Source organism: Pristiophorus japonicus, chromosome 11, assembly GCF_044704955.1.
Source record: "Pristiophorus japonicus isolate sPriJap1 chromosome 11, sPriJap1.hap1, whole genome shotgun sequence".
In the NCBI taxonomy this organism is placed as follows: domain Eukaryota; kingdom Metazoa; phylum Chordata; class Chondrichthyes; family Pristiophoridae; genus Pristiophorus; species Pristiophorus japonicus.
Window position 1 is genome coordinate 64,450,377 of NC_091987.1, and position 12,986 is coordinate 64,463,362.

A 12,986-nucleotide genomic window follows, 5' to 3' on the forward strand; every position below is an offset into this window, starting at 1 on the left:
AAGTTGGGCCGAGAAATGTGCCTCCTTTGCGCCTCCGGGGTGGGACAACCGGGCACTACTAACTTTGCGACCGGGTGCAGGGACGGTACCGATGCCCGCAAACTTCCCGTCTAGGTTTGCGGTGGCAGTAACCCCTAGCACCACGATCTCCTGCGTCCAGAGATCATGATGACATCGTTCTGCATAGCGCTTTGACCCGAATTTCGGTTCCGCCCCCTGCAGCATTACCAGGCGACAACCCCGACAGCTGTGGGAGGCATTGTTAGGGAAGCTGGGCTGTTTAAAGGGGATGATGGTTGGGTGGAAAAAACAAATAGTCATACCTAACGTTCATTTTTCATGATTTTCTTGGGCCGCGATCGATCAGTCCTGCACGACTGCAAAAGTTATTGCCCCACATGGGGCACTATGCAATTTTTCCTCCATGGTTTATGTGCAGAAATTTTTCAGAAAAGAAATAAAATAAGCTTTAGCATTTTTGTCTTAATTGAACACAAGAAATTACAATTTAATGGGTCACCCTACAACATGTAGAACAAGGGTGCAACTAAGCCATATTGGATCAAACGCTTGAAGGTGGATTTTAAGAAGGATTTTAAATGTGGATAGTGAAATAGAGACAGAGGTGTTTAATGAGGAACTTCCATAGAGTCTGAGATAGCTATGCACCAATGTTGAGTTGAAAGGAAGGCCAAAATCAGAGGACCAAAGGATGGAAGAGGAGGTGTATGGTTGAAGGACATTGCAAAGGTAGAGTGGTGCAAGGCCATGGAGGGTTTTTAAGTTGAGGATGAGAGATTTAAACTTTAAGGTTTTGGGGGCATAGGTCCAGTGCAGATCAGCAAGTGTGGAAGTGATGGGTAAGCAGGACTTGGTGCAAGGCAGTTTATGGCCAGCTGCACTCTGCAAGGACTTTGAAGAATTCAAGTTCAGAGGTAATGAAAGCATGGATAAACATTTCAGCATTAGTAGGGGTGAGGTAGGGACAGTGTTAGAACTAAGTACAGTCCCCACCAATTTTATTAACACACCCACTATAAGTGGTGGGGACTGTCGTTAAAAAAAGACCATACAGGGACTGGCATCCATCACTACTGCCCTCCGTTTTAATGCCACAGAACCATTTCAGGTACCTACAGGAGCAACATTAGGAGTTAGTTACTTTGGACCATATGTTTGATATGGTTAATAAAAAAGGGTATAATTCCAGTAGAAAGCACTGATGGATTATTCATCCATGGTTAGTGCTGCTCTAATGATTGCCCCTGTCAAAGCATTCAAGCAATTCAAATCAGGCAGTTTGATCATGCAACCGGTCCTCTGTTCCTGTCCACCATATTTGTTTTTTGATGCTGTTATTGTGATACTGCACATTGTTTTACTGCCATCATTTTGTTGCTATTACTGTGATAAAGTACTTTGCTTTGCTGTTGCTCCTGTGATATGGCGTTTTGTTTTGTAGGTGAATGGCTTCTCAGAACTTTAAGTTCACAGCAGGCGACCTATGGTATGAGGATAAGAATTAAAGTTTATCAGTGTGAGGATGAAGTAGTTGCACACCCATTAGTTTTCTTTAAGATTGACTATGCTAAAGACAAAGTGTTGGTGGAGGTAAGTGAGGAAGCCAGTAAAGAAGAAATTGATGAAGAAACACTTGCAATTCTAAAAGAACTTGGATTCCGATCATTCAAAGAACCACAGGAAATGGAAGAGAAAGAAAATATTTTCCAATTTATTGAAGGTGAATCTGATGATTCGGGAGGGCTCAACACTACTATATGCAAGGAGCAGGATCCTTTAACTGGCAGCCAATTGCATTCAAATGTAACTGGAACTCAAAATAAAACATCCATCGATGCAAGCAAACTGATTAGTTTACTGAGGGAAAGTACAACAGATGTGTTAGAGTATGATTTGCCTGAAGACAAACTTAAACAACCCGAGGGTATAATACCAGTTGAAAGTACATCTGAAAAGCCATCAAAAGAAGAAGCACTCAATGAGATGGCAGAAATAGCTGAAACATCCGATTCACATGTGCTGAAATTCACATCCACAAATGCTCATTTAAAGCCCAATTCGCCAGATATGATGAAAGATATTAACCTGGAGGTTTTTGGAGAAGATTATGAAGCAAATAATGACAGTAGTCTACGTCAAGATTCTGCACTAAGGACTGCTGCCAACAATACCAATTTCCTAATTAATGTGAATGAAATGGATGTTCTGGTTAATCTCACTATGAAAAACAAGAGGCATTTAGCAGAGATTCCTGTATCAGCGTTAAAGCAAAGTGATAATTCTCAAATAACTGCAGAGAACATCAGTTATGTCAAAATTATTGATGACGAAAGAGAAGAGGATTCTGATTTAGTCCCACAAGAAAATAACGCAGAAATAATTAGTCAAGGTGACAAAGCTGAAGATTTCATCACACGGCAAGGTGACAAAGTTGTAGAAATATATACTGGTAGTGAAATGAATGACAGACAGGAAAACAACAAAGAGAAAAGGAATGCGGTCAAAAGAGAAATAGGTGTGGAGTTAGGTTTAATTGATGAATTGTTACTTGAACAGAATCAGACAATTGAGCCTGAACACAGCTTTAACTTCACCCAGCAGACAAGTATCCATCATTGTGTGCATGAAAACTGTGCCCTACATGAGATGACGAGTGTCAATATTTTTAATGAAACAATTACCGTATCAAATGAGACAGGCACAAAAACAAAACATCCAGCTAATTCATCAGGACAGAGTGCAGCAACCTCTTCACAAGCAATTAATGTTTCTGTCGATTATGAAGAAAATCAAACTAACTCCAGTACAAATAATAACAGCACAAGTAAAATGACAGCTGATAATGAGAAGAGTAATTCATTGAATCAAGTGTCTGATGAGGGTGTGGAACATTTCACACATACCACAGAAGAAGCAAGTATGGAGAGCAGTGAAGATCCTGAAAAGGTATTTATTTATTTAAAGAAGCATTTAACAGGTAGCCACAGGTTTCGATTTCAGGGAGCACCTTTAAAACCTGAAGGACGTCATTTGACATACCAAGTGGAGAAAAAAGGCGTTTATGTTTCAAAGCTAAAAAGTTTGAGAAGATACATAAAGGGCACAACACACAACAATTCTACAAAACAGTTCAAAACTGTAGAAAATGCCAGAAGACAAGCTACAGCTGAAATGATGCTAAAGCACAGAAAATTATTGAAGAATCAAATGTCCCCTAGAGGATTCAAGCCTGGTTTTAAACAAAGAATCCATGTTCCTTTAGGTAAAAAACATATGTCACCAAGAGGATTTAACCCTAAACCTAAACATTCTGTTATTTATCAAGATGACACCTCAAACAGTATTATAGTAGGAATTCCAAAACGTAACAATGGAGTAACTCTTGAGTATGATGAATATATTGCAAACGCGGAGGTAAACCCTCTTGGAGCTGCTGGAAATCAGGATGAAGAGAAGACAGTTTTAGATTCTGTAAGCCCTTACACCCGTGACAGCCGAACTCATTCAGACATGTCCCGGGATCCAGAAATGATCGTTGAGCATTACTTACGCAGCAACAGTGGGAATGTGAGACGTTACTTTATTGCTGCAGAAGAAGTTTTTTGGGATTATTCCAGAAATACAATGTAAGTATAGAATTTTCCCTTGTTTTTGATTTTCTTTTAAGGTATTTTATTCCCTTTTGTCTTTTTCTTTTTCACGTGTTCTGCATTATCTGTGGCTAAGAGGGCAAATGGAAATCCTATTCCTAGGCCTCCTCTGAAGTATGCCAGTGACCTGGATTCAGCATCCTTTTATTTCCACACCCTTCCTTTTACTACATTAACGATGCTATATAAATGCAAGTTGTTGTTGAAATCACTTGATCAAATGGTTGGCATCTCAGTGTCATGGCTGAGATTGGGGATTCAGTAGTCGGCAGTCATTTTGTTGTTCTCTGTTCTATTTTTTGTGTTGCCTTTGTTTGTCAGAATTAACAGCAGTGTTGTAGCTCAGCCAAGCAATTGTCCTAAATAAAAAAAGGTAGTATTATCATTTGGTGTAATTATTTCCACTCGTATGCTTCCTCATTATGGTATTTAAGACAAGAGCAATGAACTTTGCCTCTCCCTGCTATGAAAAGTACCGGTGAAACTGTGTATGGTTTAACTTACACATATGCCTTGTTTGCAAAAAAGACCAAAATGATAGTGGGGCTATATGTGCTGTTGTTGATAAATTGTATATCAATGTATTTGTAAATTCTCTTATTATAAAAGAAAGACTTGCATTTATATAGTGCCTTTCATGACCACCGAATTTCTCTAAGCGCTTTACAACCAAGGAAGTACTTTTGGAGTGTAGTCACTGTTGTAATGTGGGAAACGCAGCAGCCAATTTGCACACAGCAAGTTCCCACAAACAGCAATGTGATAATGATCAGATAATCTGTTTTTGTTGTGTTGATTGAGGGATATTGACCAGGACACCGGGGATAACTCCCCTGCTCTTCTTTGAAATAGTGCCATGGGATCTTTTATGTCCAGCTGAGAAAGCAGATGGGGCCTCGGTTTAATGTCGTCTTCGAAAGACGGCACCTCTGACAGTGCAGTGTCAGCCTGGATTTATGTGCTCACGTTTCTGGAGTGGGACTTGAACCCACAACCTTCTGACTCAGAGGCGAGTGTGCTTTGGTGAGATACAGTGTATAACAGTCTAGTGCAGTTTATTCTCCATTGAACATTGAAGTCCCTGAAATTCCTAGGAGTCTGAGCTGTCCACAGAAATGCATTGTAATGGAACCATCATCCATCCATGAAAAAGCAGAAAAACCCTATCCTAAATCGCAGGATCGTTTACATAAAGAAAAAAAGACTTTCATTTATATAGCACCTTTCATGACCTCAGGATGTCCCAATGTGCTTTGCAGCCAGTGAAGTACTTTTGAAGTGTAGTCACTGCCCTGGCCGGGGCAGGCACATTGTGCCTGCAAAGATGCTTCAGTTGCCCCAAGCTTCCAGACAAAATGTTGGATGAGCACCATGCTGCTCCAATGGATGCGAGGGCCACCAAGAAAAAGTATCCTCTTGTGACCACAATGCAGCAAGCATTGACCCCCTTTTGGGAATGATTACCTTTCCATAGTAAAAGTTTATAGACTCTTCAGGGCTTTAATAGGACTCATGCCAGCTCAACTGGTGAGAGTTCCACTAAGATCTTTTAAAGGCAAAAAGGGCAGAATTCTGGGGTAGTCCTTAGACACACTTCCTTAACGGGTGAGCAGTAAAACCACTGATAACGCCCCCGCCAACCCAGAATTTACAGGGCATCTACGGAATGATGTGGCATTCTACTGAAACTGGGTCCTGCCCTCAATACTTGACCCCTCTTTCCCCCTCACCCTCCGAGGCAGAAATCAACCACTCCCAGAGCCAGAAATTTCTAGGCCTGAGGCATTAAAAATGAAAGATGAAAATTAAAGATAGGGTAATTTCCCAATTTGCATCACCAAAGGTACTTTAAATACATACTGACTGGTGTCACAGACACTGCTCACTGATATTACATTTTCTACATCCAAGTGAAATTGGCTTTTTCTATGTCAGTGTTGTACATTGATGTTTTGTTGAGAATTCACTAATATAACTCACTATTGGTTAATGTGCTTTGATATAACTTCAACAAATGCTCAACAGAATAGAATTTTAGAATTACACATTCTGGATGCCCATTGAAACATCTGTAGGTGTCGCTATCAAGCTTCATTACTGTAAACAATCCTTGCATGCGTCTGAAAATTACAGTGAGCGATTACAGCATTAATGCTTAGTGGACTCTTTTTTTTTCAAAATCCTCCCTTCCACTATTTTAATAGAAGTGCTATTTTAATTCCATTAAAATAGCAGAGAGGAATTTCATCCAATCATTTTATACAGTAACTTCACTGACTGTAATTTCTTGCCTAATCTTCAGCTTAGTCAGCACTGTACCAAAGTTGTTAACACTGGTATCTATGTATTTATTGTGGATATGTCACCATTAAATAGTGTTATCGCCAAAATATGCACTATTTAATAGTATGAAAATGATGTAGCCCAAGTTATTTGCCCCAACCATAGAGTCATAGAAATTTATAGCGCGGAAGGAGGCCATTTTGGCCCATCGTGTCCATGCCAGACAACCAAGAGTTATCCAGCCTAATCCCACTTTCCAGCTCTTGGCCTGTAGCCCTATAGGTTACGGCACTTTAAGTGCACATCCAAGTATCTTTTAAATGTGGTGAGAGTTTTTGCCTCTACCACCCTTTCAGGCAGTGAGTTCCAGACTGCCACAACCCTCTGCGTGAAGAAATTTCCCCTTGTATCTCCTAAACATCCCTCCAATTACTTTAAATCTATGCCCCCTGGTTGTTGACCCCTCTGCCAAGGGAAACGGGTCCTTCCTATCCACTCTATCCAGGCCCCTCATAATTTTATACACCTCAATCAGGTCTCCCCTTAGCCTTCTCTGTTCCAAATAAAACAGATCCAGCATCTCCAATCTTTCCTCATAGCCAATTCAGTCCAGGCAACATTCTTGCAAATCTCCTCTGCACCCTCCAGTGCAATCACATCTTTCCTGTAATGTGGTGACCAGAACTGCACACAGTACTCTAGCTGTGGGCTCACCAGTGTTTCATACAGTTCAAGCATAACCTCCTTGCTCTTGTATTCCATGCCGCGACTAATAATGGCAAGTATTCCATAAGCCGTCCAAACCACCTTATCTACCTGACCTACCTTCAGGGATCTATAGACCTGCACTCCAAGGTCCCTTTGTTCCTCTATACTTTTCAGTGTTGTACCATTTAATGTATATTCCCTTACATGGTTAGACCTCCCCCAAATACATTACCTCACACTTATCTGGATTGAATTCCATTTGCCACTGTTCTGCCCATCTGACCAGTGCAGATCTTCCTGCAGTCTGCAGCTTTCTTCATTACCAACCACACAGCCTATTTTAGTGTCATCTGCAAACTTCTTAATCATACCCCAACATTTAAGTCCAAGTCATTGATATATACCAGAAAAAGCAAGGGACCTAACACTCAGCCCTGTGGAACCCCACTGGATACAGCCTTCCAGTCACAAGAACACCCATCAATCATTACCCTTTGCTTCCTGCCTCCGAGCCAATTTTGGATCCAATTTGCCACTTTGCCCTGGATAGCACAAGCTATTACTTTCGTGACCGGTCTGCTATGTGGGACCTTCTCAAAAGCTTTGCTAAAATCCATATACACTACATCATACACACTGCCCTCATCGGCCCTCCTGGTTACCTCCTCGAAAAATTCAATCAAGTTAGTCGGACATGACTTTCCCTTGACAAATCCATGCTGACTATCCTTGATTAATCCATTCCTCCCCTACTTAGTGGAGATGTCGAATTTTTATACTGTCTCATAACAGTACAAGCAAATCATCTTTAATGTTATACAGAAAATTAAAGTAATATGGTCTTGACCCAGTGACTATGTCACTTCAGAGACAGTGTATTGATGGTACTAACCTTTTTTGACATATATCCAGATTAATTAAAAAATGTATTATTAATAATATCTAGCATAGATAAAAATTGACACGTGTATTAAAGTATCTGTACATCATGTTCTGCCCTATGCCAGGTTCTAACTCTGGTCTCTCCCATAAGATTCTTGAGCCACTTACTAGGGATGAGTTGCTGAAGTGATTTTCCACTGCCTTGTGGTTTTTATCTTCGGAATGACTTCTCTTATGAGGGTTGCAACCAAGGCTAAAGAGCCCGACCTACCCGTACAATGGGGGGAAGGCGCAAAACCACCTACACCCATCAGACACAAGTTTCCAGTCAATCTAGTATTCTCAGCTGGCTCTCCGCTCACCGGGGCTGCCTGGAGTGGTGCCTGAATCCAACCCTTCCGACTGAGAGACTTGGCACCGAACTAGTGGTCACTCCTTCCAGACACGAGTACCCTGCTGGATGTCAACACTGTATTCAGAGACCATATTCGAGTCTCCACTTGCTGGGGCTGTCTGGAGTGGGTTTGAACCCTTCACTAGAAGTAGTTTCCTACTAATTCAAAGACCCACTCCATAAACAGGTATAAAAGCCAGATAACCCTAAAATACCAAATTTTGAAATACGTTGGTATTCAGCAAAGCTTTGTTATTAACGATCACTGAAAGATTGTGTAAAATCACATGTACATAATATATTTGATATCGAATCTTTAAAGAAGATAATTGCTGTCAGTGAGATGCAGATAATTAGTCATGATTGTCAGTCCAGCTTGTATACAACTCCTGTGTGTGTGTACTGACCTATTGAATTTAATGGGATTCTGTTCTACATATAACATTTTCCTAATGTGTTATCAGAGACCTTAGAAGTTCAGCGAAGCAAAGAAATACTCAGTATAAAAAAGTCATTTTTCGGAGATATACAGATGCATTCTTTACGAAACGGTTTGCTTACGGAGAAAGGGACGACCACTTGGGAATACTTGGACCTGTCATCAGAGCAGAAGTTAATGATGTCATCAAGGTATACTGTATTATTCAAATTATATTTTATATTATCTCACTGCAAGCACAATATATAATATTTTACTGCAAATTAATAGGTTTCCACTTTAAAAGTGCATCACTTCAAGACCTAGAAACATAATCTAGGCTGACAACCCATGTATTACTGAAAAATTGGATGAGATATAAACCCAAAGTTCCATTTGCCCATTCAACTCAACATTAGCCATATCATAAGAACATAACATAAGAAATAGGAGCAGGAATAGGCCATATGGCCCTTCGAGCCTGCTCTGCCATTTAATACGATCATGGACTCAGCTCCACTTCTCTGCCCGCTCTCCATAACCTCTTATTCCCTTATCACTTAAGAAATTGTCTATTTCTGTCTTAAATTTATTCAATGTCCCAGCTTCCACAGCTCTCTGAGGCAGTGAATTCCATAGATCCACAACCCTCAGAGAAGAAATTTCTCCTCATCTCAGTTTTAAATGGGCGGCCCCTTATTGTAAGATTATGCCCTCTAGATCTAGTCTCCCCTATTAGTGGCAATATTCTCTTGCATCCACCTTGTCAAGCCTCTTCATAATCTTATACGTTTCAATAAGATCACCTCTCCTTCTTCTGAATTCCAATGAGTAGAGGCCCAACCAACTCAACCTTTCCTCATAAGTCAACCCCCTCATCTCTGGAATCAACCTTGTGAACCTTTTCTGAACTGTCTCCAAAGCAAGTATATCCTTTTGTAAATATGGAAACCAAAACTGCACGCAGTATTCCAGGTGTGGCCTCACCAATACCCTGTATAACTGTAGCAAGACTTCCCTGCTTTTATACTCCATCACTATCATATCGCTATTCAAAAAAGAGTAGGGAGTTCTGGCCAACAATCCTCCTTCATCCAATACAACTCATTTCATGCTGTGTATGCCTACATATGCCGCATAGTTACTGCACATCAAAGTAAGTCATTATGGCCGCAAAATTCGGGACCTTAGGGCCGGCAATTATGGTCGGTTTAAAAAAAAAATGGTGGCCCAGCCTGGAAATCATGGGCTCCAAGCAATGCGCAAAGTCTTATGCAAGGTTGGAGCCGGACTCCTCCATGCTCATTGACTGCATCAAGAGGCTCTCTGGTAGGTCTGCCAATACACCAAGTATTTCTGTGTGCATGGCCTTCATCTGAAGTCCTCACCTGAGTTCTCTACAGCAGAACTCGTGTGTGATCTCACTCTCCAGGGAGCTGACACCTGTACTAATCTCCCTGCTCTGGTTGCAGCCCACTTGTCCCTGGTGACTCACCATGTGAAGATCCCACCCCTATACAACGCTCTAAAGTATGTGCAGTGCCATTTTCTCAGCTGGTACCTGGGAGTCTCAGATCGAGTAAAGGTATCTCTGCTCCTTTGCTGCACAGGCTAGGCTGCAGGCAGTTTTTGGGTATCTGAAAGGAGAAAGACGAGGGTCAGGTTGTTGGGAGGGGAAAAAGCAAGATGTCCATGCTTACACCATCAGCAACTTGTAAGTGAGAAGAGATTGCGGGATGAGGGGGAAGTGGAATGTAAGAAGGAAGATTAGGTATGCGCATACTGTTATCATCAATCCTTTCAGCCTTGCTGATCGCCACGGCCTCAGTGTCGGCCCCTCCAATTATATCTAGGACTGTCTCCTCCAGCTGGGTCAGGTTCCACTGACCTGCAAGAGAAAGGGAAGTATGTCAGCAATGTGTTTGGGTGATGTACATGTGTGAGGGTGGGTGACACACTGATTGTGAGGTATGAGTCGTGTTTGCTAAAGATTGTTGGTAGGTGAGTGATGGGGGTGTGGTGCATTGAGCAGTGTGTGAGGCTAGAGGTACAGTTGGTGAGATATGGCATTTGAAGAAGCATTCATTGACCTTGACTACTCATGTGAGGTCATTAAACTTTTTCTGGCAGTGGATCCATGTCCTGGGGAAAGACTGGTGGCACTGACTGCTCCAGCTATCTCCTCCCACTGCCTTTGTACAGTGTGTCTGGAAGACCACTTGGGCCCCGATGTGTAGATAACCTGTCTCCTCCTCTTGCCCCCCTTCATCAAGGCCTCCAGTGCTGCATCCAAGAACCAAGGTGCCCTTTCTCTGCCTTGTTGTGACATTACTAATTTCCCCTTTGCTTAGCCCCAGTCAGAATGAGGTACCTCTTTCACAAAGCACCTCCCCTTTAAGAAGTGCAGACAGCGTTTCACTCTGCAGACAACCTTTTAAATACAGAGCAGACTTCCCATGAAATTGAGCCCTTTGTTGAGCGCATTTAGTGCTGAGCTCAGCGCTTCAATCATGAGTTTCGTGTGCTGCCTAAATTACTTTCACTGGGCACGGGCAGATCGAGCTTCACGATCCCTCTGTCCGTTTTCAGGCCTCATATAGGGAGCAATTTAGCTCCCTATATATAACATGCAGTGTTTGTGACCTCGGATGTCAGCTTGTAGCCATTTACAGAGTGGCATTGTCAATGTCCTAGGATCAGGTGCATAGAATAAGAAGATGAGAAAAAAATATATAAAACTAATTAATGCTTCCTGGAAATGACCAATCAGACATCTTCAGTGTGCCACACTCAATGAGTGCTTTAGGGAACAGCATTGACTTTGTAAACAAAGAACAGTCTGTGTATTACTAATCTTCTAAAACCTGTACTTATTTGTCAGGTTATGTTCAAAAACCTTGCTTCGAGACCATACTCCATTCATGCGCATGGAGTATCATATGAAAAATCATCTGAAGGAGTGAGCTATGAAGATTTCTCCACTGAGTGGTTTAAATCAGATGGTGCCGTTCTCCCAAACACCACGTACACTTACGTGTGGAACGTGCCGCCTCGGTCTGCACCGACATCCACCGATTCAGTCTGCAAGACCTGGGTCTACTATTCCAGCGTGGACTTTGTAAGTGTTCCACAATCAAAATGACAGAGAAGAATCTAAGCATTTGAAACTATAGAATGAAATATTTACACTTTGCAAATATTTATAGTATTGCTTCTTTCCTTATAGGAGAAGGATATTAACTCAGGTTTGATCGGGCCTCTGTTGATCTGTCGGAATGGAACATTGAACTCCATTACTGAACTCCCTGACGATGCTCGCGAGTTCATTTTGCTCTTCACCACTTTTGATGAAACTAAAAGTTGGTACCTGAATGACAACAAGGACCAAATTTGTAAGGGGTCCTGTGAGATGAGCGAGAACTCTACAGATTTTATACAGCGCAATACATTTCACGGTATTCATTCCTTTTCCAGTATTAAAATGCCTTTAACTTTAAAGCCTTTTCAATAACCACAGTAGCACAACTGCCAATTTTGTCAGTTCAGTAGCCAGAATGTCAGCAGTCATGAGAGACAGCAAGCTATGTAATTGAACCCCAAGGTATATTTTTTGTTAAACATGTTCCTTCGATTTATTTCCCTTTTAATTTTTATCACTGTTAAACTATCCTCCTGTAACCAAAAAAGTGCGTAACTGGACTGCACAGTACGTAGCCATTGCCTTCCTGAGGTGAGACATTCTTTCAGACACTTTTATCCTATAATTTAGGTCATTTATTTGTGTGGACATATACTGGCACAAGAATTTCTGCCCACAATAGGGTTACCAACTCTGGTTCGACGCATTCCTGGAGATTTCATCGCATGACCTCTCACCTCCAACCTTCAATCTACATGACCTCTCACCTCCAACCTTCATGACCGTTCACCTCCACCTCCACTCAGTCGCACAACCTTTTTATCTATCTCCAATATTTTTATAACTAATAAACAAAAGTGTTCGAAGCAATGAAAAAACTCACAATTTATTTAATCCCCCTATGATTGTTCTTCTGGACTGCTTGCAGCAGTGTCCAGGAGATTAATCTTTCTTTCCTGGAGATTCCAAGACACCTTGGAAGGTTGGCAACCCTAACCTACAACCAGCAATCATCTTAATTCAAGTAACATGCCAGCAGAATTAATTATTTTTCCATTTTAAATAGTTAGATAGTAACCACATTTGTGGACAGTTTTGTGAAGGGATCACACCTTTCAAAGCAGCCAGTAATATTTCTACAATTTGTTCTTAGTTAAAGGACTATTTTGCATTTCTAGCTATAAATGGATTTGTCGATGGCTCTTTAAGGGGCCTGGTGATGTATGAGAAAGAGCTGGTGCGATGGTATTTGATTAACATGGGAAGCTCAGAGGATGTGCATTCTGTACGTTTCCATGGTCATACCTTAATTGAAAGAAGGGACAACGAACATCGGCTGGGCATTTACAATTTGTATCCAGGTAAGGAAAAAAGTGTGTGTGCTACTTCACTCTATATGTACTAACACATTTAAAGAACAAGCTCTCAATGTTGGCAAAGTCTAATCATTTCTGTGGTGCAACCAAGTAGATTATTATTATTTTTCCTTTA

The 12,986-nt window shown here is 41.4% G+C and overlaps 1 protein-coding gene across 1 annotated transcript in view; it reads left to right on the plus strand.

The window, feature by feature from the left end:
* The window catches only part of f5 (coagulation factor V), a 166,967-nt gene that overhangs the window by 87,420 nt on the left and 66,561 nt on the right, over positions 1-12,986 (plus strand). Inside the window, exons 13-17 of the mRNA XM_070893456.1 lie at positions 1,463-3,647; positions 8,403-8,568; positions 11,238-11,474; positions 11,583-11,811; positions 12,674-12,856. Coding sequence (XP_070749557.1) covers positions 1,463-3,647; positions 8,403-8,568; positions 11,238-11,474; positions 11,583-11,811; positions 12,674-12,856 — 3,000 coding nt within the window. The remainder of the gene's footprint in view (positions 1-1,462; positions 3,648-8,402; positions 8,569-11,237; positions 11,475-11,582; positions 11,812-12,673; positions 12,857-12,986) is intronic.